At 46.5% G+C, this 26,653-nt stretch overlaps 1 protein-coding gene across 1 annotated transcript; it reads left to right on the top strand.

The window, feature by feature from the left end:
* Positions 1 to 783: 783 nt before the first annotated feature.
* CDV3 (CDV3 homolog) lies at positions 784 to 26,535 on the top strand. The gene is made up of 5 exons (XM_083188592.1): positions 784 to 1,148; positions 5,804 to 5,883; positions 22,754 to 22,890; positions 23,145 to 23,298; positions 24,212 to 26,535. The coding sequence occupies exons 1-5, from the start codon at positions 924 to 926 to the stop codon at positions 24,336 to 24,338; spliced, it is 723 nt and encodes a 240-aa protein (XP_083044718.1). The 5' UTR covers positions 784 to 923; the 3' UTR covers positions 24,339 to 26,535.
* Positions 26,536 to 26,653: the final 118 nt, after the last annotated feature.

Here is a 26,653-nt window from a genome sequence, read left to right on the forward strand (position 1 = left end):
CATAAATGACAATATATAACTGAGGTTAGCTACACTTTTAAGAGCAAGTTGCCAATCATCTGGCAATTGCTATTTTGTGGAGCACGCCACAGGCAGTGGTTGTTCCATGAATTTGTGTGTGCCACCTGCGTTTGTTGTTATTGCTTTGGATGGCCCCCAAATTTTTTTTCAAAACTTTTTGTTTTAAACTTATTTTTTAATCATATGGAACAACTTTAGTTTGTAGGAAGACGATAGTTTCAAAGTGCGGTTTTTTTAGAACACCCTAATATATCTATTGATCAATACATATATATATATATATATATATACACACACACACACACACACACACACAATATTTTATTTAGAAAAGAGGGCATCAAACTTAATTTAAAACGTAAATTCTTGTGTGCCAGGACAGGCTTAGGAGGGCCCTTCCTGTTATTGTCATAATCAATGCGAGCCGAGGCTCAGGAACAGCTTCCCTACTCCTTCCCACTGATAAATACCACCGGAATCATGTAAGGGTACAGTACTAATATGTGCCTGCCATTCAATCACTGACTTGCAGCAGCCATGGAGGAGGCATTTTGCTGCCAGATTTTTGTAACATTGTTAATAAAGTTATTGAGAAAATAAGGCTCAGCGAATCCAGAGCAGCGAGACACGTTCCAGGCTGAGGAAGAACAGTCGGCGATGGACCGTACCATTTCATCAGGTGGTGGGGGAACCTCAGATACACGTGACCACGCACAGCGTATGAGGTGACCTGGGAGTTTGTGATATTCACCCCCACAATTGCGGTTACAGTAGTGCGTCCCCGGGTGTGGGCAGCGCTTCCGGCCTCGCCGCTGCAGCCAGTGTGACCCGGTGAGTGCCGTGTGCTGTGTCCCTCGCCTCATACGCAGCACCTTCCACAGCGTGGTCCAGATCCCGCCAGCATGGCCGAGCCCGAGGAGCGGAGCCTGGACGACTTCTTCGCCAAAAGGGACAAGAAGAAGAAGAAAGAGAAGGGAGGCGCCGCCATCGCGGCCGGCACCAAGGGGGCAGCAAGGCCGCCGGAGGGGGCACAGTCCTCACTGACCACGTTGGGCGGGGGGAGCAAGATCGTCAAGAAGGAGAAGTCCGGCGGCAGGAGTGAGTCGCAGGACCCGCAGCAAGAGAAGGTACCGGCCCCTAGCAGCAGCCCCCGCTCTACGTGTGTGCGGGGGACATGTGCTACATCAGCGCTACAGTATGCGGCCCTGTCACTTGCCCATATGGTCGCCATGTTGGTGTGGCTGATGCTTCCCTACACCTTGCTGACTAGTGATCTGGCAGGATGGGTGCCAGAGGGCGGGATGGGAGAGGGCGCAGTGTGTAATAGCAGTAGCTGCCCCTCTTTTGCGGCTGGGCTGCGCCCTGGTAATCATGTGTGAGCTTTATGTTGAAGCTGTCACCTTTCTCCTGCGGGTAGTGCTGCAGGATTTCTCACTATGTACTCTATACAACGTGTCATTTTTCTAATGTCTTGTATGTCCCAGGTATTTTTTGCCAGGACTATAGTTCCTGTGTCCCCTATGCTTTTGCATTACCAGTTATGGTTTATTTTAAACATTATAATTTCCACCTACCTTAATTTAGCAATGCAGTAGTCACTTCGCTCTATTCTGCAGTTCTTATGATAGGCCAGTTTTCCTGTAGCACTGGCCTTCAGTCCTTCTTAAGGGCCCCATACATCAGCAATTAATTGTGACAATTTTCAGATATGGAGATGATTGCCACAATTAATTTTAGATGTGTGGGCTCCCCCTTTTGGCAATCCCAATCAAAATTGCCAATCGATTGCTTAATCAGGTTTTTAAACATGTTTAATAATCTGGTATTATCTGCAGATCCTTTTTTTATATGTGTGGGCATTCCCAATTCGTCGTCTTCATCTATTTACATTATGAACAGTAATCGATTGGGCAATTTCCAGATATGAAGATGCAATCTTTAGATGGAAAAATCTGCTGATCACTGAAATAAATCTGTAATGTGTGGGCAAAGTCAGATAGATTGTAAAATCCATTTATCTGGCCAAAAAATCCCTGTATTTGGAAATCCATAAATTGTGATTGCTGATGTATGGGGCCCATTACAATGGTGACTTCCTGCCTTCATGACAGCTGTCACTTGCTGTCCTCATATCAAGGGGATTTGTGCAAACACTGGTAATTAGGTTTAGTGTAAAATTGGAATTTTTTTTTTTTTTTTAAGCAAAGTACTAGAAACATGCATGCCAATGTGTTACTGCTAGGGATTCTGATTCTGGGGGTTTGAGTACCAAAAATACACTGGTATTTGATCATTTAAATCCAAAGTATTATGGTATTGGCCCACCCTCAGTGATTGCACTTTGCATTGGAAGCACTACCTGCTAATCATATGCTGGACTAGTGTTCATGCACCCTGCCCACTTTTTAAAGGGAAAAATACACCCACCCCTTAAGATGTTCCCCTATAACCTGGCCTCTTGCTCGCATTGCATGTATAGATGCCATGCCCCCTTTTTATACACAAACTGAGCTGCCCACCCCACATCCCAGCAAGAATCCTACTGGACTGATTGGCAAATAGGGCTTCTATTGGAAGTCTTTCTGCCAGCTTTAATGTGCTTCTAGGGTTTCAGCTGTTGCTGGGGAAGAAGGGTCGTGCACATGTCAATGTTTCCCTGACAGCATTTGCGCTTCTTTGGTAAGCTGATGATGCAGTCCGTAGAAGTCAGCGTGCGGGAGTCTGTTTTTTTTTCCCTCTACATTTTCTTCTACTTATACACTGGCTGTGAGAACTGAGTTGGGCGAGATGGATAGCATGGAGCAGAGGGTTGGATCAGAAATAACTTTTTTCTCCTTTTTTTTATTCATAACTGTTTTTCACTTAATCCCAATTCAGAGATTGGAGCCTGGAAATACTGATATCCTGGGAGTACAACATTATTTGGAGATTGGAGACCTTAATTTCTGCAAATTATGTACCAGGGTTTAAAGTTTTCTTTTCTCATTGAAACTGCTTCTAGTACTAGTTGTAAACTCCCTTTATTCATTCCTCAGTAGGTTGCAGCTTTGTAAAAATGGACTCTGGGCACTTTCTTGTCTCACGGACACTGGAGGAGGTACGCTGTCATATTCTAGCAGCAGTGCATCCCCAAGCAGCATTCAATGTGATAAGAGGACCAGTCAGTCTCGATCACATTTGTCCTGAGCAGTTACAGTGGCTATATTTTCACTTCTAACCGGTATCATTGTGAAGTGAGACTTGGGCAGGTAATGATGGCTTCCTCGGCAGCCCATTGAGCTGCCATTCGCCTGCTGGTGCGGGTTTATGGGTGGTCAACGGTTCGGCCATGCACATGACACAATACTCCTATATATTGGGAACTGGCTGAGATGCACAACCGATGCGATAGCGCTGTGAACAATGCCGTTCAGACATATCACTGGTACACTACCCGATGGTCCAGCATTATATTGTTTGTTTCATTGAACAGCTGATATATAGGGCCTGTTTGTGACCTGCTCGCTGGGCTTGGTGTTATCAGAGCTCAGCAAGCAGGTTAGTGCCGTCCAAGCCCATGTGCATGGCTGCAAACAGATGTGTACGGGCACATTGATAAAATTGCCAGGCTTTCCTGCTGCTGAGCTCTTCAGTGGCTCTTCTGAAGTTATGTTGCTCACTCAAGGCTGATTCTGCCAGTTGCTGCCCCAGGGCACGTGCCTCCTCATGTGAACAGGCAAATCTATCTGCCCTCTTCCTCTTGTGGGCTCCAATTCGTTGGAGTGCTCAGAGGTCATTTGTGAGAGGACCATTTTCCCTCATGCAAAATGCTAAGCGATGCGCACCACTTTCCCTCTCTCATTGCTGTACCACATTCTTTTGTTCCAATCAATGGTTTCCAAACTATAGTGTCCTATCAATGTAAAGTACCAATGGCATGTCAATGGAGACCGTTAATGGTGAATCATTCATTGATCAGTCCATGTCATACTAATTCCATATTTCAGTTACTGATTTGCTAATGAGAGAGGGAAAAAACAGGAATGCCTTACTGTTAGAACATGCCTTGATGTAAGCATGGCTGAAGATGTTGTGAATAAGTGTGAAATGAAAATACACAAACCGCTCAGTGTTTTCATTAAGTGCAATAAACCTTTTCTTACAGCCAATTAGCACCCACATCAAAATAACACTGTAGGCTGCTGCAAAAGCACACAGTCCACACTTGTCCTTTCTTACAGAGCCTAAGGCAGGTAACTAATCAGCAGTCACATATGGTACCCAGCAGTTCTTCCTAGGCCAATTCCAAAAATGCTAAATTCAAAAAGATCTAAGAATGGGGGCAATTAAATTGACTGGTTTTAGCTGCATAAAATGGCTAAACACATCTAAACTAAGGAGCTGATGTGAAAAGCATTAAAACAGTATATGTTGAGCACTGAAGGGATTTTCCGGTTTCCGCCACTGTTGAAATGGTGTACTCGGTCCCCAAAAAGTAGAAGAAAAGTAATAAACAGCACTAGAAATCAGGCCGTGAAATATAGCCAATTAAACAGTGTAGTAAAGAATGATATGTAATATCAAATTAAAGACTATTAAAGCCTATATTTATGATGTGCCAATGACATCAGTTTTCTCCTCCAGAAAATTCTTCCAGCAGAGTGGCATCAAGAAGTAGCCGGTTGGGGGTCTTCACAATAAAGTGAGGCGCTGCATTGTTAGAGGGGTGCGTTTAATACCGCATATTTGCACTCATTGCAGTTAAAAATGTCTCAGCCCACACCACCGAACACACTAAATATTGGCACCACGAGTGCCAAAAATGTTCTGTGTACTGTCTACTGCACATCACACACTACATGCGGTTATGCCACCCACTAATGCCCATTACACATAATGCCACGCTGTAATACCAATTACATATTCTACCACACGCCATAATACCCATTACATATACCACACGCCATAATGGCCATTACTCGTTATACCACACGCCATAATACCCATTACATATACCACACGCCATAATACCCATTACATATACCACACGCCATAATGGCCATTACTCGTTATACCACAAGTGCCACTTACCGGCAGGCTCTTTGCCAGGGTGATTACCCATCCCATTCCTACTCACTGTGCCAGAGAGGGAGCCCCAGCCAGGTGAGATGGGAGACACTGTGCCGGAGAGAGGGAGCCAGGCAGGGCGGTAGACAACCCTTCTGGCAGGTTAGCTACTTCAAAACTTGTGCAGGTTCGCGAGCCAATCAGGAGCCACCACTGCCGTTCCTGGTTAGCTGCAGGACAGCGAGCTCTGATTGGCTCGTGACTGAGGCAGCACATGTTTCCAAATAGCTGCGGCTCTGCTGGCATTGTTGTCCACTGCTCTGCCCGCCAAGCGTACCACTCTACCATGCCACGGTAATGCAGTGTGGCAGGCCCGAAAAAACAGCACTGGGGAGAACACTGGACATATATAGCCGCAATAATTAGTAGGTAGATAAACACATAAAATCTAAAAAATGTTGTGGCTATATATCATTGGCACATCATTAATATACTGTAGGTAAGCTTGCTATGATTTGAAGATATTGTGGGGTATAAATTGTTGTGGGGGGGATACTTCACTAAATAGGGGCATCAGTGACATGACTTGTAGAGAGCATTGGGTACCTGTCTGTTGTATATCTGTGCTCTTTTATCTCTTCAGTGACACCTGTATCATATCATGCGTTTGTTGGCTTTTACTGTATATGTGCAAATATTTTGCTTAACTTTTTTCCCCCTTTTCTTTTATTCGTAGAAGGTTGACGATGAGTGGAAAGAGTTTGAGCAAAAAGAAGTTGACTACAGTGGCCTTAGGGTTCACTCATTGCAAATAAGGTAATACACCTTCACTGAAAGCTTGTGTTCTTGTGGAGTTAAGTAACCAGAGTTTTAGTGACTGGGTATAGTCATACTTTGTTCCTGCACTGCCTCTAGTCCAGTGTAGTAGCAGCAGCAGTCTCCTTGTACTTGCTCCCATGCTGTTATGTAACCTTCTCTGGCTGCTGCACTTTTTACTTGCTTTTAGGCAAGGTACCTGGAGTGCTTGCACAGGAGACTGGGACATTTGCTAGAGCTTCTGCAGTCATTCTTTCAGTTTTATTTGCACAATAAGACAATGGTGCAGTTGGGTAATACAGCTTTGAACACTTTGGGGCAGGTTCGGACCTGTTCGCACAGGTCTGAATTTTTCCCAGATGGTGGGGGTATGCGCATGTGCAAACCCCCACAGTGAGTGCTTCTGGCAAATCTTTCTTTCACCTGGGCGCTTGATGGCTGACAGGTAGGGATTGTTCCGGGGTGGGCACTGGCATTTCATGGGTATGTCCATAGAGACGCTGAGCAGACCCACCAAACGCAGGCGTAGCCCTGCATGATCTGGGTGGGCGGCTGACCTCACGTTATGTTCAGCTCCCGCCTTCAATCTGCCATCAGCGTTCATCTAAGTCTAGGGCGGGGCTCGCTAGGCTGCGTATATTCACTGCATAGCAAGCAGGTTAACTGCTTGCTATGCAGCCTAGCAAGCAGGCCTGAATCGGGCCCCTTTTTCTCATCTCTCCACACATAGATGCACACATCTGTCACTAGTGGTAATGTTACTGTCGGGGTTAATCCTATAATGCTTTTAGTACAATATAGACACTTAATCCCTACTGTTCTGGGCAGTATGGATGGTGTATTGGTTGGCATTACCACCTCACAGCACTGAGGTCACTGGTTCGATTCCCACCATGGCTTTAAAGGCCCATACACACTAGAAGATTTTCATTTCAAAAGACTTTGCCAAAATCTCTGATAAGGTCCATGCACACTGGGTGACTATGCCCAGCGTGTATGGACAGCGATGATCGCCATCATCGCTGCGGGGAAAGCCGCTTTCACCCGGCGTTGACGGATGGGGTAGGACAGCGTTGCATAGCTGAGCGCTATGCAAAGCCGTCCTGAACTACTTTCCTGGCGATGTTGCAGGAGGGCGCAGCAGTGCTCACCGCCGGGCCATAGACACTGGGCGTCTTTGAGCTGAAAACCGCTCAAACCTCCTGTTTTGAGCGACTTTCAGCTCAGTCGCCCAGTGTGTATATACATTTATCTTTCAAAGTAGTGCGTACACACTGAACTATTTTCCCCAAAGAGTGAGAGATTTTCAGGAGGTGAAAGACTTTGCTGAAAATCTTTCATATTACATAATGGGCAGGGTTTGAATACCAAGGGTAGGAGCAGCTGCCATTTTATTCAGTGCATTTCTGTTCTAGGGGCCTGATTCAGAACTGATCTCTGGGCTGCGTATATTCGGAGCCCAGCAAACAGGTAAACGCCACCTCACTCTTCTCCAACTGGGCAAAATCCCGCCCATGTGCACAACTACGATTTCATTTGACGCTGTGCACGTAGGGAGAAATCCGTTCACCTGCACCAGCAATGTATGTTACCGCCATAACTAAATATACATTGGGGGGCAGTGGCGGCAGTAACATATACATTGTAGACCTGTGCCGGCAGTGTATACATTAACGCCATAAAAAATATACATTGATGGCCAGTGGTATCATATACATTGCTGTCTGCTCCAGCAGTGTTTACATTACTGACTATTATTACTAAACAAGGGTGCGCAGCAGTACTTTAAAGTGGTTCTGGTGAGGTGGTGAAATTCTCTTCTCATTTGTTGCCGTCCCTGATTGGCTCACGAGCCGTGAGTTGGCACATCATTTAAAAATAGCTGTGCCACGGACGCATGGACCTGCTCTGAGACATCCATATTTCCCACCGCTCTGCCCAGCTGTCAGCTGTTTAGCGATGCGATGCGGACTGAGGCGGAACCATTCTGCCTCCAAAATGGAACACAGTTCCGCCCCGTTTCTGCTTACTTTAACCCTGGTGGGCAGTGGTGCTCATAATATATACATTGCTGGCCTGTGCCAGCAATGTATAAATTACAAGCTTATTTATAATCATTGGTGTCCAGTGGTGCCAGTAATATATATACATTGCTGGCATGTGTTAATGTATATATTACTGGCTTCTAAGTACTGGCCTCACTGGTGGGCAGTGATGCCAGTAAATTATACATTGCTGGCATGTTCCAGCAATGTATATACTACTGGTTAATTCATAATTATTTGTGGGCAGCAAGCAAATTAATAATCATTGGTGCCAATAATATATACATTGCTGGCCTATGCCAGCAATGTATATATTACTGGCTTATAAGTAACAATACATTGGTGGCCAGTGGTGCCGGAAATATATACATTGCTGGCATAAGCCAGCAATGTATATATTACTGCCTAAAACATTGGTGGCCAGCAGTGCTCCCTGCTCGGTGTTAAGCAAAGCAGGGAGGGGGGGGCGCAGCAGAGAGTGTTACCGGGTGGCCTGGGCGAGAAACCATCCATCATCGCTACATCTGCTGGTAAAACCAGCAGATGAACCACCTTGCTAGCGATTGATGCGGAAGCGCGCATCATCGATAGTCGGCAATCTGGAGGGCATACACACTAGGCAATTTTCAGCTGAAAATCGGAAAGTGTGTATGGGCCTGAACTGTGCGGAGTTTGTATATTCTCCCTATACTTGGGTGGGTTTCCTCCCACTTTCCAAAAATATACTGGTAGGCTAATTGGCTCCCAGCAAAATTAATCCTAGAGTGAGTGTCTGTGTACATGTGGTCGGGAATATAGATTGTAAGCTCCACTGGGGCATATATATAACTGCTAATAAATACTGTTGCTTCTATGGGACAAGTTCATAAGCCAACCTTCCCCTTCTGAATCTCCACTTGCTCCTTGTACCTCAGGTGTCTCTTGTAAAATGCCCTTAGCCCTCTCCACTCCTTCCTTCATCTAAAGTCTCCTTTGCTCTGCATACCCACCGTCTTCACTCTTAAGGCAGGAGTGGGGAACCTTGTTCGTTCCAAGGGCCATTTCTAATGTGTTAAAATAGTTTGAGGGCCATATCTACAATAGGCACTTACAAATGTTCTGCTTTACATGTCCCGCGCACCGGCTGGCAGCTTAACCCATCCCAGGCTCCCATCCCTTGCTCTGGCTGCTGCTAAGGACACTTCTCGTGAGAACACACCCTTTCATGAATCCCAGACAAGCCGTCAGGCAGGTAGGCGGGCCAATCACACTGGCTACGGGGGCCGTTTATGGCCCGTAGGCCGGAGGTTCCCCACCCCTGTTTTAAGGCATCATTAATAAGTAATCGCATACTTGCATTCAGGATACCTCCTCTGCCAGTCCTAATTTGTGGAATGCCCACCCTCATTTCACCATCACCTTTCCATTGTGTAGTTTCTGGTCTGTACTTCCCATGTAGTCAGCCCTCACCCCACTACAGATTAAAACTCATAAGGCTCCTCTTCCCTTTGTCATATTTATATAAGTATGTCAAAATATGTACTGATCCTATTTATATAACTGGTCTATACTTATCTCACCAGTAATACTAAATGTGGAACAATTTTATTAAATTAAATATTTCCACATTGGTTGAAACTCTACAAAACTGTACAAAATATTCCGTGCAGTATAGCACAAGCAATCCTGAACAGTTCATATAAATAACACTAGCAAATACCAATTTTAAGAGCATGTGACTAGTTGGGTTCTGCTCTAGAGGAGGGTGGGGACAGTGAGATGTTATGAGCTAGTGGGAAAGGGACCAGTATCAGGGGGTTATTGCAAACGTGTTTTTAAAATCTAAAGGGGCATACACACAGAGCGAATTTGTGCTATTTTCTAATTAATCTGACTAGATTGCTTAGAAAGTAAGCACAGATCTCTCTGTGTATGCTGAGCAACAGAGGCATAGAACTGCCCGACTTACATGGCGGTTTCTGCCAGCGACATAAGCTATGCTAAATCAGGCAGTTCTACGCCTCTTGCTCAGCATACGGAGCTGACAGCCCACACACAGAGCGAGCGGTCAGCTCTGAGTGAGCAGACAGCGCCACTGTTCTCCGGGGGAGAACACTGGCAACCAGCGAGATTGATGGACACTGCTCATCAATCTCAGCCAGCGATAGTGACGCGCATCGCTGTCGCTATAACCCCTACACACCGATGTAGTAGGGGCGTTCTCATCGACTTTGCCAAACTAAGCAAAGTCGTTTAGAAAATGCCTTAATATCACCATGTGTGTAGGCCCTTTAAATCTGTGTACAGAATGAGATACTGATCGCAATGTCTCATTCTGAACCACTACCCGGCTTTTTTTTCGCTTAAGCAAAATTGCTTAGCACAAATCTCTGCATGTGTATGTGCTCCCCATGGGAGATCTGGACACAGGGAAATCGCCTACCCTAAATAGCTTAGCACACATCTGTGTGTATGCCCCTTAAAGGTTGAGTCACAACTGACATATCTTGATCTAATACATTTTACAAGCCACTGTATTCCCACTTAATTTAGAGGGAACCTAATAGTGTCATCTGTGACTTCACAAATCTAGTCTAAGGCAAGTGGGAAGAGCAGTTATTGTTGACGGACTGAAGGGTAGTAGAGACACTAGGAAAATGAGCTCTATTCTGGCCTTTAGGTAGTGGTGAGCCAGAAAACAGATAATGGAAGCTACATTAACCATGAGAGAACAATTGAGGTCCAGGTGGTGAAGGTTCTGTAGAAGAAATCGCATGTATGAGTAGGGAGGTGTGATTGTTTGACTTGGGCATTTGTCACCTTAGTCTGGCCACACATCAGACCAACTTTCCTCCAACCATCCAACTAGTTGCTTGGATGGAATAAAAATATGGTACTGGATGGAAGCAAATGTAATTTCTCCCTCAGCAGCAGGGGACACTGCAGTCTTCACGTATAGAGTTGGAGTACTGGAGGAGTCGTCACTTTAAGAAAGTTTAGATGTGGCTGGCTCCTCCCCCCTCTATCCCCACCAGACCAGGGAGGTTCGTTCTACCCTTAACATAGCCGATACGTCGGTACCCTCACAAGTATCTATTTTTGGTCGGGTACAGAAACAGCCTCTAAATTTTCCAGACTCTGAAGAATTGGATAATCCTTTATTCAAGATCTGGAAAACTCCTGATAAAAAAATTTCAGTTGTCTAAAAGACTTAACACTCTGTACCCTTTTTCTTCAGAGTCAAGGGCAAAGTGGGAGACTCCTCCTGCGCCGGACGTATCCTCATCACGTCCTGTCAAAGAAGACCACTCTCCCCATTCCGGGGGCGGTTTCCCCTTAAGGAGGCTCCAGATAGACGCCTGGATGGTTCTTTAAAAAATATTTACACCACGGTGGGTGTTTTACGGCCTGCTCTCGCCTCTTCTTGGGTGGCCAGAGCAATGGAGAATTGGGCTGCTGACCTAATCAGAGGCCTTCCACATAGAGATGCTTCCACATATGTCGGGGAAGCAGCATCTGATATTTCTACTTTAGCAGCGAAGGCCTCGGCCTCAGCTGTACTTGCTAGGCGCACGGTTTGGCTGCGCTCTTGGCAGGCTGAGCCAGAGATTAAGAAAGCGGCAGAGGCGCTTCTTTACACGGGGGAGGTTTTGTTCGGCCCTGAACTGGATAGACTTATTTCCCAGGCCACAGGAGGGAAGTCTACATTCCTCCCGTCCTCTGCTCCTGCTCCAAAAAGACAGTTTGTAAATCCTCTGAAAAGTCAGTGGCATGACTGTCTGCCCGCTCACTTGGGGGATCCCAAGGTGGGCGCCAGACTTTTGCTTTTTGCAGAAACATGGAGGACTCATTGCACGGATGCATGGGTTCTCCAGTTAGTTTCGCAGGGCTACAAGCTGGAGTTCTCCACTCCGCCTCCAAACAAATTCTTTCCTATAAGTCTTCCAACGTCCGTCGAGTCAAGATTGGCTCTATGCGGCGCCATACAGACTTTTCTCGAGTCAGGTGTAATTATTCCAGTGCCAAATCACCAAGAAGGAAAGGGATACTACTCCAGCGTCTTTGTGGTGCCCAAGCCGGACAGTTCTGTTCGGCCGATTCTGAATTTAAAACAACTGAACGAATTTGTGTGCTACCACAAATTCAAAATGGAATCTATACGGTCGGTAGTGGCGTCATTGGAAAAGGGAGAATTTCTCCTTTCCTTAGATATAAAGGACGCGTACCTACATGTGCCAATTTGGGAACCGCATCAGATTCTTAAGGTTCGCGGTGCAGAACCGCCATTTCCAGTTCAGGGGGCTTCCTTTCGGCCTTTCTTCTGCCCCTCGGGTGTTTACAAAAGTAATGGCGTGTATGATCACAGCTCCAGGGAATAATCATCATCCCATATTTAGACGACCTCCTCCTCAAGTCTTTGAGTCAGAAGAAACTTGTAGCCGACGCTATCCAAACCTGCAGTTTTTTGGTTCAAAATGGATGGATAGTGAATTTCAAAAAATCTCAACTAAACCCTTCTCAAAGATTGCAGTTTCTCAGTCTCATCTTCGACAGTCGAGAAGGTTTTCTTACCATAGGAGAAGATAAGAACTCTGCAGACGAGGGTAAGACAGGTCGTGCATCCACGCAGACTCTCGGCTCATCTGTATACCCGCTTGTTGGGGCTAATTTTGGCCTCTTTCGAGGCCCTTCGTTACGGGCGGTTCCATTCTCTGACTTTTCAAGAGAATCTGTCACAATGGTCGGGATCTCACCTTCAGATCCACAAGAAAATCACTCTCGGAAGGCCCGATCGTCTCTTCGCTGGTGGCTTCACACCCCACATCTACTTCAGGGGCGCAGTTTCAGCCCTTGTATGTGGACCATAGTCACGACAGACGCCAGCCTCAGGGGCTGGGGTGCAGTGGCTTTGGACCACACGTTTCAGGGGAGGTGGTCTCCTCAGGAATCGAAACTTCCAATAAACATCTTGGAACTGAGGGCCATCAGACTGACTTTGTTGCAGGCGCACAGTCTTCTCCAAGGTCGACAGATCAGAATTCAATCGGACAACGCGACAGCGGTCGCTTATATAAATCGCCAAGGGGGCACCAGAAGCAGAACGGCCATGCGAGAAGTCCGTCCCATTCTGGAATGGGCAGAAGCCTATGCCAAAAACTTCTCGGTAGTCTTCATTCCGGGGGTAGAGAATTGGCAGGCGGATTATCTCAGTCGCCAGGAGTTTCATCCGGGAGAGTGGGCCCTCCACCCAGAAGTGTTTCACCAACTGATCCTGCGGTGGGGCAAGCCCGAAATAGATCTAATGGCCTCCAGACGGAACCATAAGCTTCTGGCTTACTGCGCCAGATCTCTGGATCCTGCAGCAGTGGCGATGGATGCTCTGTCAGTCCCGTGGAACTACAATCTGGTGTACATATTCCCACCATTTTCGTTGCTCCCAAGAGTGCTAAAGAAGATAAAAAGAGCCCCGGATTGGCCTCGGAGGGCATGGTACTCAGACCTCAAACTTCTATTGGTGGACACCCCTTGGCGTCTTCCTCTGAGACAAGACCTACTTCAACAAGGGCCATTCGCCTACCCAAGCTTGCATCATCTTCATTTAACGGCCTGGCTGTTGAGGCCGAGTTGCTAAAACGAAGGGGCATTCCTTCAAAGGTTATACCAACTATGCTTCAGGCTAGGAAGGGTGTAACTTGGGCCCATTATCATAGGATCTGGAAGAGCTACATATGCTGTTGCGAAAAGCATGGTTTCCCAAGGGCGGTTTTTAGCTTATCTAGATTACTAGAATTTCTCCAGGTGGGCCTGGAAAAAGGTTTGCGTTTGGCTTCATTAAAGGTACAGCTTTCAGCTTTCGTTTTTTTTCCACCGCCGGTTAGCCCTCGTACCGGAGGTACAAACCTTTTTGAAGGGAGTTTTGAGGCTTCAACCTCCTTTCGTGTCTCCTACGGAACCTTGGGACTTGTCTTTGGTTCTAAAATTCTTACAGTCTGACCTTTTTGAACCCCTTGTTTCGGTGAACCTGAAATACGTCACTTGGAAGACGGTTATGCTATTAGCATTAGCTTCTGCTCGACGGGTATCGGAGTTAGGGGCCTTATCTTGCCGTCCCCCTTTTCTGATTTTACATAACGACAGAGCTGAACTGAGGACAAATCGATCTTTCCTCCCAAAGGTGGTTTCAGCTTTTCATCTAAACCAGCCTATTGTCATTCCGGTTTTTGCTGAGGACTCAGCTTCATTGGATGTGGTGCGTGCTTTACGTACCTATCTGTCCAAAGCAGCTCCGTTAAGAAAAACGGACAGTCTTTTTGTTCTCTATTGTGCAGAACGCAGGGGTTGGCCTGCGTCCAAGCAAACTTTGGCGCAATGGATTTGCCTGACCATACAGGAAGCCTATCTTCATGCAAGTAAGAGTGCCCCTTCAAGGATAACAGCGCACTCTACCAGATCAGTTAGCACTTCCTGGGCTCTAGCGAAAGGGGCTTCCGTTACGCAGGGCAGCCACCTGGTCGAGTTCAAATACATTTGCTCGTTTTTATAAGTTTGACACTTTTGCCAAGTCGGCATCGTTTGGCAGAGCGGTCTTGCAGGAATCTCAGCGCTCTCCCACCCGGGAGTAGTGCTTTGGTATTATTCCCATACGTGAAGACTGAAGTGTCCCCTGCTGCTGAGGGAGAAATAGGGAATTTGGTACTCACCGATAATTCCTATTCTCCAAGGCAGCAGGGGACACTGCACGCCCTCCCAGCGCTAGTCTTCCTGCCATGTTACACAATGTTTAGTCTTTATTAGACCTTTATTATGTTTTTGAAAAACGGTGGTGGGGTCATTCCGATTGTATGACTCTGTGTGTTTCTCCTTCATCCACTAGGTGTCACTGGAGTTACACTGGGGAATAGAAGGCGACCACAGGGAGCATGGGCACTTTAAAATAATTAATCAGTGTGACCAACTCCTCCCCTTCTACTTCCCCTCCCAGACAGTCTTAGATCGTGCCCAAAAGGGAGCAGGTCACATTTGGCTCATCTCCTGGGCTTTTTGATAATTAGGGCATAAAGCAGCAAGTTTTGCCTTTGAGGACAGGCAGATAGTTGCTGCTACTATCTGCCTGCGACGTGGGAGCCTGCCGGAGGGAGCCGGCTGCTGCTTAAGGGTTTGCGCCCGGCTCCCTGGCTGACAGAGACCACCGTTTCTGGAGCTGTAACGGGCACCGCTCTCACGCAGCGTGCACCCGATCCTCCCCCAGCCCCACCGCCGACGGCATGGCCGCAGCACTGTGAGTATTACCCTGCCTTCCTATTAGAGGAAGGTCAGGGACACAAACGGCGGTGCAGCAGAGGGTTTTTTTAAACCTGGCGCCATTATGGGTGACGGAGCTGCCAGGCGGGGGGCGGAGTTACCGCGCGGTACTTCCCAGCAGGCCTTGGCATACCCCAGCGTTCCTGCAAGTCGCGGCGGCCATCTTGGACATTTGGCGCCGTTTGAACACGCTGCTGGAGGCTCCACAGTTGCGCTGCAGATCTATCCTGACTGCAGTTGGGCGATTCCTGTCCCCTGGTGACCGTCCTGCTGAACGCTCTATCCGGTCTGTGAGTTACAGTGGGGATTAGAGCTAGGTGGAGACAGTTTGGGCTGTGTCTCAAACTTAGAGCTATAGCGCTCCTAGGTATATGCCATAGCGCTGTACAAAGCTCTGTGACAGCTCTTTTACTTTCACTGTCTCTCCCTTCCAGCATAATATATTGCTGCCTATCCTATACCTACTATCTGTGATCAGTCTGGTAGTGTGTGGTGATTGCTGGGTGTTCTGTTGAACCATGGCAGGGGGTAGCTCCAAGAGGGTTACTTGCAAGAAGTGTGCTGTTAAATTTACACCTTCTAAGGAGGGAGACTCTGTATGTGATAAATGCGCTGCTTTACCCCCAGCTCCAGAGTCCCCCGTTCATACCCCTGTTTGGGCATCACAATTAGCTGATGTGATGTCTCATTTAGCTTGCGAGCTCTCTGCAGCTCAAAAGGACAGAGAGACTTCCAGAACTCAACAGGCTTCTTTGACTTCTGCTGTGCAGAGCTTAACAAAGGCCTTGACACCAGCAGAGGGCGCCATTGCTTCATCTTCTAGGCAAAATCCCCCTACCTTACTCAGGAAAAGGGTATTACAGCCCTCTGGGGATTCTGGGGAGTATGACGATATGCCTGATCTGGAGGAGGGCGAATTTGCCCTTCCAGATAATTATGATGATGATGATGTGGAACCTGAGGCTCAGGCGTTAGTTACGCAAGAGCCGGCCTCAGCCACTCCAGGTCTGGAGGACCTTATGCATATGGTAAAGGTTGCCTGCAAGGTGTCAGATGACACAGACATTCCTGCTCGTCCTTCTTTCTTTGGAAAGAGACAAAGGCAGTCACCCACCTTCCCCCCAGCGGAGGAGTTGGATGAACATATATTGCAGGCTTGGAATCATCCTGATAAAAAATTCCATCTTCCACCAGAGGGTAGAAAGAGGGTCGAGATTCCTCCAGTAGTGGACTCTTCAGTCTCACAACTGTCCAAAAAGACGGTTCTCCCGGTGCCGGGTGCAACCACTCTTAAGGATACTTCTGACCGTAAGTTGGAGGTAACCCTTAAGAACATTTTTTCAGCAGCTGGAATTATTCAGCGTCCGGCCCAGGTCGGGTGCTGGGTAAATAAAGCCATGGGGGTATGGGCTTCTCAGATCCTAACAGAGGTCCGTGAGGGCTCTGACCCTGCTTCTATTGTTCAGCTGGCTGAACAGATCCAGGAGGCATCCAATTATCTAATAGACGCCTCTTCTGACGTCTGCATGGTTGCAGCCAAGGTTTCGGCCTTATCTATATCAGCTCGCAGAGCTCTCTGGTTACGCCAATGGCAGGCTGACGCAGAGTCCAAGCGTGCTGTGGAGGCCCTGGCATTCAATGGGGAGGTTCTTTTCGGGCCAGAGCTCGACAAGTGGATCTCCCAAGCAACGGGGGGTAAGTCCCACTTCCTCCCCTCAGCGGCTCCTCCAGCTACACGCAGGACCCCTCAAAGGCCCTCCTTTCGGCCTACGACCAGATTCAGAGGTCGTTCCAGAGGCGGAGCTCCATCTAGAGGCTCCAGAGGACGAGGCAGAGGCGCCTCGGCAGCTGTCCAGGAGCCCAAGTCCTCAAAGCCAGCCGCATGACTGTCCACGGTCTCATCTGGGGGATCCCAGAGTCGGGGCCTGACTGCTGTCCTTCTGTCACATCTGGCTGCAGTCTTGTCAGGACTCGTGAGTAAGGGATCTCGTGACCCAGGGTTACAAAATCCATTTCAGGTTAGTCCCTCCAAACAGGTTTTTCAAGACCGGTCTCCCAGTCTCAGGAGACAAGGCGCAACTTCTGTTGTCAGCAATCAACAAGCTGCGGACAACGGGAGTTGTGATACCAGTACCCGAGGATCAGCGTACTCAGGGATACTACTCCAGTCTGTTCCTTGTGCCGAAGCCGGATGGCTCGGTAAGGCCTATACTAAATCTAAAGGATTTGAATCCGTTTCTACAAGCGGTCAAATTCAAGATGGAGTCCCTGCAGTCGGTGATTCAGGGACTGGAACAGGGAGAGTTCCTGGTATCCTTGGATATCAGGGACGCATACCTGCACATCCCCATCTGGCCTCCTCACCAGGCCTTCCTCCGGTTCGCTATACAGGAACAACACTGGCAGTTCCAGGCCCTGCCGTTCGGTCTCTCATCGGCCCCCAGGGTCTTCACCAAGGTGATGGCGGTGATGATGGAGGTCCTCAGGGCACAGGGGATTACCATCATCCCCTACTTGGACGATCTTCTGAAGAATCGTTCGAGGGAGGCCCTGTTGTCCAACATAAGACTCACCCAGGAGACTCATCAGTCATGGGTGGATTCTGAACTTTGCAAAGTCTCAGCTACAGCCGTCCCAACGTCTTCTCTTTTTGGGGATGATTCTGGACACCCAGCAGATGAAGGTTTTTCTACCGCCCGACAAAGTTCAGTCCCTGCAGGTCCTGGTCAGGTCGGTCTTGCGACGGCCACAGGTAACGGTGCACCTTTGCACCAGACTCTTGGGGAAGATGGTGTCCTCCTTCGAGGCGGTACAATATGGCCGCTTCCACTCGCGCCAATTCCAGTTGTCTCTCCTTCACCAGTGGTCAGGGTCCCACCTGCATCTTCAGCAGCGGGTGACCCTGTCTCCTCGAGCCCGTCTGTCTCTGCTGTGGTGGCTCAACTCCGAAAACCTGCAAAGGGGCAGGAGGTTCGGCATATGGGATTGGACTCTCCTCACCACAGACGCCAGCCTTCGAGGCTGGGGGGCGGTAACGCTGGAACACCAGTTCCAGGGTTTATGGACGAGGCAGGAGAGCTTACTCTCCATCAATGTGCTGGAACTCAGAGCAGTCTACTATGCTCTTCTGCAGGCGGGACACCTGCTGCGGAGCAGAGCAATCAGAGTTCAGTCCGACAACGCCACAGCCGTCGCCTACATAAACAAACAGGGCGGCACTCGGAGCAAGGCGGCGATGAAGGAAGTAAGCAGGATCATCCTCTGGGCTCAGAATCATGCTCAGGCCTTGTCAGCGGTGTTCATCCCCGGAGTAGACAATTGGGAGGCCGACTTTCTAAGTCGGCAACATGCCCACCAGGGGGAGTGGTGCCTCAACCCTCAGGTATTTCAGTCCCTAGTACATTGTTGGGGGGTGTCCGCAGGCGGATCTGATGGCGTCCCGCCACAACTTCCAGCTCCCAACATACTTCGCGCGGACTCGAGATCCTCAGGCCGCAGGGGTGGACGCTCTGGTCGCCCCTTGGCCTTTCCAGTTCATTTACCTCTTTCCTCCCTTTCCGCTGATACTTTGGGTATTACAGCGCATTCGCAGGGAGGGGGTAACAGCGCTTCTGATAGCGCCGGATTGGCCCCGGCGCTCGTGGTACACCAACCTGACGGATCTTCTAATCGACGAGCCGTGTCCGCTACCTCTTCAAGAGGACCTCCTCAGTCAGGGTCCCTTCATCTACCCAGATTTAGGACGTCTACATTTGACGGCGTGGCTGCTGAGAGGTCCATCTTGAGACATGCAGGTATCCCTAGGGCGGTGATACCTACAATGATGAGGGCCAGGAAGGAAGTCACCTCCAGACACTATCATCGTATTTGGAGATCCTATGTGGCGTGGTGCGAAAGACGCAGAGTGTCCTCTACTCTGTTCAAGAAGGCTCGGTTGCTCCTGTTTTTACAGGAGGGGTTAAACTCTGGACTTAGACTGAATACACTTAAGGTGCAGGTTTCAGCACTTTCAGTTTTTTTCCAGAAACGTATAGCTCTCATTCCGGAAGTCCACACGTTTTTCCAGGGGGTGCTAAGGCTTCAGCCCCCTATTCGTCCACCTACGGCTCCCTGGGACCTAGAGTTGGTCCTCAGGTATTTGAGGTCATCGATTTTTGAGCCGTTAGAAGAGGTGGATCTTCGATATCTCACTTGGAAGGTGGTTCTTCTTTTGGCTCTGGCCTCGGCCAGGCGCGTTTCGGAACTGGGGGCGCTTTCTTGTCGCTCACCGTTCCTCCAGTTTCACCCGGACAGAGCAGAGCTCCGTACCAGTCTCTCCTTCCTTCCAAAGGTGGTCTCAGCGTTCCACGTGAACCAACCCATAGTGGTTCCAGCATTCACAGAGGCTCCACCTGAGGATAGGTCTTTGGATGTGGTGAGGGCCCTGCGGATTTATGTCTCTCGCACGGCCTCTCTTCGCAAGACTGATGTCTTGTTTGTTACCTACGACCCAGTGCGTCGTGGATGGCCAGCTTCAAAGCAAACGCTGGCCAGATGGATCCGTCTGACAATTCGTCAGGCATACCTTGCTGAGGCTCAGACGCCTCCTACTAACATAGGTGCGCACTCCACCAGATCGGTGGGTCCTTCATGGGCGGCTGCCCGTGGGGTCTCCTTGCAACAGCTCTGTCGTGCTGCGACATGGTCAGGTCGGCACACCTTTGTGCGCTTTTATAGGTTTGATACCTTTGCGGCACCAGCTTCTCAGTTTGGCCGCTCTGTTTTAAGGGGATCTCAGCGCTCACCCACCCGGGTTGAAAGCTCTGGGACGTCCCCAGTGTAACTCCAGTGACACCTAGTGGATGAAGGAGAAACAGGGATTTTGTACTTACCGTAAATCCTTTTCTCCGAGTCCACAGGTGTCACTGGACGCCCACCTCAGCGCTGTTCTCCACCTGTTACGTTCAGTGTTAGGTTCCTATTGGGTAACCTCTGGAGTTTTCCCTTGTCAGGGTTATTTAAACATGGTTATTACACACCTGTCTCGTCTGGTTTGACTCTGTGTGTGTGTGTGTGTGTGTGTTTGTTTTTTCATATATATATATATTCTTTTTCTACTATACGTATTGAATGATGTTATGTTGTGATGAACCTCCTCTCGGATGTGTGTTATATCTTTCTGCTCCCTTTCGGGCACGATCTTTATGACTGCCTGGGAGGGGAAGTAGAAGGGGAGGAGTTGGTCACACTGATTAATTATTTTAAAGTGCCCATGCTCCCTGTGGTCGCCTTCTATTCCCCAGTGTAACTCCAGTGACACCTGTGGACTCGGAGAAAAGGATTTACGGTAAGTACAAAATCCCTGTTTTCTATACCTATTTTTATGGGTGTGTATATAGTCTTCTCAGGTTGCTTGTTGCAAAACCTTAGTCTGTGTTTTTCTTTAGTTTAATAGTATCCTCCTCCTTCTTGGTTTCTTGCCTATCACCTTCCTCTCTCGGACACAGTTTTTTTTCTAAGACTGGGGTCTGGTGGGGATAGAGGGGGGAGGAGCCAGCCACATCTAAACTTTCTTAAAGTGACGACTCCTCCAGTACTCCAACTCTATACGTGAAGACTGCAGTGTCCCCTGCTGCCTTGGAGAAAAGGAATTATCGGTGAGTACCAAATTCCCTATATTTACTTCAGAAATTTGCTCCCAAAATCTGGAAAAGGACAAAAACTTTCGCTCAGACACGGTACTGCAGTTGAACCTATTTGACTTAAACAATTTGACTGAATGTTTTTGTCCATTTTCCTGGGTTTGTGAGCACATTTCTGATTGTTCTTTGCTCCCATCCAGTACCAGATTTTTTATCTGGTGAATGAGCTTGGTTAAATAGCACTTTCTCGCTGTTTGGTTTGAGGTTACTGAGTAGGCGATGGACTATTGTGTTCTTATAAATAAGCAAGAGAATAATGTTAGGGGTGGGCTTATTAATCAGGTTGCTAATTAATGAAGTGGTAGCAAAAAATAAATCGAATCTGTGTATGCTGTAAACTTTTCCTGTGACCGGTACTTTTGCATTCTTTCTTTGGACTATTGACTTGGCTCAACACCACAAATATATGTATTTATCCATGCAGTATTTGCACATAAGCTAATTGTCAGCCCCAAAGCTATTCAATTAAGACTCCCTTTCTCATGCAGTAAGCTCAAGGTTGTGCACTTAACGTAGACTTTGCAGCTTCAGGACCTGCAAGGAAAAATCTGTTAAGCGCACATTCCCGTGCTTAACGTGCAGGGTAAATCAGATTGTCAATTAAACCCAGAAATGTATGTGGGTAAATAAACTACCCCTTTGTGTATACTTTCCTCTTTGTTGTAGATGCTGCTTGTATCTCACCAACAGCATTTTTAAAACATGCCACAGATGAATGGAAAAACAATGCTGAGCATACTGCACACTATAGGATTATGTTGCCCATTGGTCCAATAGCGGCAGCTGTCGCAGATTGTACAGTGTATGCGTGCAACAAATCTGCCTGCATTGGGCTGTGTATAGCTGCTGCATTTCACCTGTTACTTTGTCTCCTCCCAAGGGCGAGGACGCACAAATCATGTGGCCATACACGGAGATCTCCATGTAACAGGCATTTTATCTGACAGTGTATGCCCATCTTGCAGCAGTACATGGATAATCCCATTCTCTTAATGTCTCACTTTCATCTGTTGGAACAGTTGCATTGGTCTGGACTGGAAATGTATAGTAGACTGACAGAGAAGCATCACCTGATGCTAATCTTAAATTGTACCCAGCTTTAGTTTCTGTCCAGTCTGGCTGGTTGGTATGTTATGGTAATGTAGGGCGCAAATTTCTGTATCATCCAATGCATCTATTGGGATGTAATCCTCTGTACATAATCATAATGCTTATCTATCCTGACGTGAGGAATGTGACACGTACAAGTCTGAATCTAGTAAAGTTTTGTAATACAGGACTTCATGGTATTGTATGACCAATGCGCTGCAACGCCTATACATTGTCCAATTCATAAAGAGCTGGGGATATTCCCTTCCTGTGAGGACAGTCTAGAAAATTGACTTTGACAGGGTTGGTCACATGACACTGCTTGTGTGCCAAATACATTTTTCCACTTGCCCACTACAGTATGCTTTTCATTTGAGGTAGTGAAGTGGTAACATGATCCGATTTTGCGCACTGATTTGTCCTAACCATGGGTATTACTGGGCCGAATATGTAAGTCCTACCAGTATTCGTTACTAATCTTATCTGTTATACAGGAGGCTGCAATATTAGGAGGCCTGCGGTGATTGACAGCTTGGTAGTTGCTTTGTGGTCATTTTGTGAATGTTTAATGATATCACAATGAAATGCCTGTGGTATCTGCTTTTTGTACTGTAACCTAATACAGGCAGGTAAACCATGTGTTCAGATACAGCACTTAAAGTTAACATTTTTATTTCCCTGTAAATACGGTTAGGTCATTCTCTGCCCTAGTATGACATTACTATCAGAATATGGATATGAATTCTGTGTACTATTCTCGATTTAATATTGCAGCAATGAAAAGGAAGATGATGATAATGAGAAAAAGGAAGAGCAAGGTGCAGACTGGGAGGATGCTGGAGGCTATGGCGGAGACAAGACATCGGGGCCTTGGAATAAGGCTGCTCCTGCTCAAGCCCCTGTAAATGTTGGTAAGTCATACCTCAGCCAATCACGTTCTTCCTGTGCTGTTAGTGTTATTAGAAGTAACAGCTACACTAAAATGTCATTTTAAGCTTGGTTAATTGAATCCTTTATAAATAAAGTGTAGTTTGTGCACATCTAGCTTTTTTATTTTATTTTTTTAAATCCTATTTCCATATATGCTTTTTGTAAAGATACGTTACTACAGATTTATAGTAAGTCTGTGTTTTGCCGCTAGTTTGACATTTCTATTTTTTGTTAGTTCCAGAAGCTCCAGAGCCAGTCCAGTCTGGTGTATATAGACCTCCTGCTGCCAGAGCTGCTCCAGCAAGGAAACCCCAGGGTCCGCCAGAAATCTATAATGATGCCCAGTTCCCATCACTACAATCCACTGCCAAGCATAGTGAGACCCGCAGGTAAGTACTCCAATGCATCTATTTCTCTACAGTGCAGTATATGAAGGTACAACCAAATGTCCGTACACACTGATCCCTGGCAGCGTTACTTGCCGGTGGGGGGGGCAGTGCTGCATTCTGCACACAATATGTGATCCTGCGGTTTGGAAACGAACCCCTGCTTTGCATGTACAGAGCAGTGAGGAAGTGTGTATGCGTTTGCTAATGCCGAGCTGTCACAATCATACAGTGTATACAGACCTTCATTTTTTGGTGAGCGCACTAGAACATAAGCCTGTCCTCTCCCATTACAATATTAGATGCATTAAGCAGTTGACATCTGGACCGGTCCGTGAGGTTCACTTTCAAACATACTGTCTTGTACATAGTTGAACACAAGTTTTTTTTGCAGATCTGTTTTGAGTGGCTTCACACTGGTAATGCTCTTGAGCAGAGCATATGCACATACCAATGTTGCAGAGCTGTACACAACGGTCTCACCTCGGCTTGTGGCTAAAGGAGTGTAATTGGGCGACTACATATAGGCTATAATCACTGATTGTGTTCGGACTGGTGCAGCTATGTCCTTCTATGGAACGGTGCATGGGCATAGTCTGGCAGCACGGGTGACTGTACTCTAGTTCTGATCACGCAATGCAGCAGCAATTGCTTCCAGCTTGCATTAGTCTGCATCAGTGCCTAGCTTAAAAATATTCAGAACCACAGTATTAAGTCTACAGTCAAACTTTATCTCCAGTGCAAATGTAGGTACTGAAAGCAAGTATTTAGTTGCATATAGTTTATGTGGTTTTGTATATGAACACTACTGCTGCACTAATTCTGTTCCATTAGAGGTGATTGAAAGAAGTCCGGTATGCTCATGTTTTAGTCTTTTCCCATCGCTGAACCTTGACCCTGTTTTATTTCACAACAGGGATAAAGAAATGGAGAAGACGTTTGAGATGGTAAAACATAAAAACCGTGCAAGAGAAGAAGCTGCACAGAATCAGGCCCTCCGACTTCAGTTAGATAACCAGTATGCCTGTCTAGGTGAACAGTAAAGCGGCAAAAACATTTTACAGAAATCTGACAACTTGCCCGCTACGGTAAACAAACTACAGCTATTGGACTTGAGATCATCTGAGCTGTTTGAGCTTCTGCGCTGCGTACTGAATAATGCAAATGACCGGATCCGAAAACAAATTGCCTACTTTTACTTGCTACATCTCCCCCCCCCCCCCCCACCTCCCCACTTTGTCCTTGAGTTTGGGAACATGTCGTTGAGGCACTGAAAATTGAACAAGAATTCCCATTGCTTAATGTCTTAAGAGAAGAATGGAAAAGCAGCTTTCAGTGGTTATTAAAATCTTTTTATGCTGAGCCTTCACCCTGGTTGACTACCTCAGTTTTGCTACGCTCATAGCGGACACCACATGGATTGCCATCTTACGGAAAACACATTGTATTTTTGAAAGTGCTGTGTGGGTGCAGGGAGTGGATGGGGCACTAGAGTTCCTCTTTGAGGTTGATACATCAATAGAATCAAATCACTTCATATTTTAAATTTGTATGCGTTCAATGTCCCATTATTTAAGTGACCTTAAAGGGATTTATTGTTATACCATTTTATGTCTTTAACATTTTTTTTTTTTTCCTCTAGATGAGTATTTGATATACAGGTCTTGATAGAATCTAGTGCACAGCTGTAGATTGTTACCTATGTCAAACATAAGGAAGGAATATTATCCTAATACAATGGGAATTAGCCTGGTTTCTGTAGCATTTCCATAAGACAACTTTGTACATCATACTGCAATATATGTGCACTGATATATATTTTTTCTTTTTACGCACACCTATATCTCTCTATCAGAAACGAGAACCGTAGTGCTGCACTACATGGTGATAGAGGGGGGGGCTCCCAGGCCAATTTATATTTTTGCAGATTGTGACAACTTATTTCATATCTTCCATAGGTAACATCCATTACGCCGTTCTCATTTGTATTAGATAAAAGGCAGCCATTAGGTTTCTTGGTGGGTCTTTTGAAAACCTTCAGCACAAGTCTGTCCATTATTGCAGGAAGACACAGGTACAATAAGGCAGGATCTGGAAACCTCTGCTTGTCCGTCTTTTAGGGCCAGATGTATCAAGCTTCAAAAAGTGATGACATGGAGAGTTCTAAACAACCAGCCAATCAGCTCCTAACTACCATGTTACAGGCTGGTAAAAATGGTTTGACAAATGAAAGGAGCTGATTGGATCTGTTTAAAAATAAAATAAAAATCACTTGATACATCTGGCCCTTAATGTTACAAATGGCTGCTGAAATTTTAGGCGCAGTATTCCATTAAAATAGTTGTTAGATATTCTCTAGATTAGTGTAGCCAACATATTGCCCTAATTGGCACACTCCCTGAAGTATATTGCCCTTTCTATAGAACCCTAAAACACACAACAATTCTAAAATATGATCTGTTCTGCAGGTGATGACTGATTGCTAACCTGCCATTTATTCCTCTGGTACAGGACTTTTTGCATCGTTTTCGTATTTCTAACATCAGATTATCTGCAATAGATGTGGGGGCAGTAATGGATCATTTCAGTAGCAGGCAGATTGCGCTTAAGATCCCAGAGAAGGTTACGATTTTGCTGTATGGTTTGGGTACTGTTGGCCAACTTAAGTGTTCTGTATTTTACCAGCAATTCACACAAGGGTAAATAAAACGAATTAGCAAATTATTTTATATTCCTATTTCTGAGCCCCTAGTACACAAACGACAATGTAGGTTTTCATTAATATCCACTTAATTCCCCTCCTCCTCCTCCTTTCCTTGGTTGCTTTGCTACTGAAGGTTTAAGTCTTGTTTATTTCAGCTGTGCTTCATGAGTACAAGGAGGGTACAGCATAATGAATTATCCTCAGTCAGTCTTTGCCAACAAACAAAGGTCTTTAGTGGTAATTTATATAAAAAAAAATATGAAAAAAACCTGAAAAGTTATTTATGTGGAATGTGAAGTGTCACATACTAAATATTAGTATGTTTGTTTTTTTTATATCAAATTCTTGTTCCATTTTAGAAAAGTTACATAACATCACCCTAGGTTTTTATCATGCTGTGTGATGGGTAATTGGACTGTCCGTAAAGTGTATCTCAGGCATGAATTAGAGAAAAAATGACCTAAATTAAAATTGGAATATCTACATGAATGTGTGATGTCTCGCTTAAATAAAACTGTACAGTGTTATATACATGATTGGGTGATATCCAAGATTTGTAACTAGTAACTTGTAATGTCTTGTCTTGCCTCAACTAGTTTCACTTTTACTTATTTCCTGAATTTAAAGGTGGGGTTTCTTATTTGAAATGTTTGA

Source organism: Crinia signifera, chromosome 5, assembly GCF_055691185.1.
Source record: "Crinia signifera chromosome 5, ASM5569118v1, whole genome shotgun sequence".
NCBI classification, from domain to species: domain Eukaryota; kingdom Metazoa; phylum Chordata; class Amphibia; order Anura; family Myobatrachidae; genus Crinia; species Crinia signifera.

Excerpts from the sequence above, each read along its gene's own strand:
- CDV3 (XM_083188592.1), top strand. The coding sequence starts at position 924 with ATGGCCGAGCCCGAGGAGCGGAGCCTGGACGACTTCTTCGCCAAAAGG. Across the intron at positions 5,884-22,753 it reads GTTCACTCATTGCAAATAAG|CAATGAAAAGGAAGATGATG; the intron begins GTAATACACCTT and ends TTAATATTGCAG. Across the intron at positions 23,299-24,211 it reads AAGCATAGTGAGACCCGCAG|GGATAAAGAAATGGAGAAGA; the intron begins GTAAGTACTCCA and ends ATTTCACAACAG.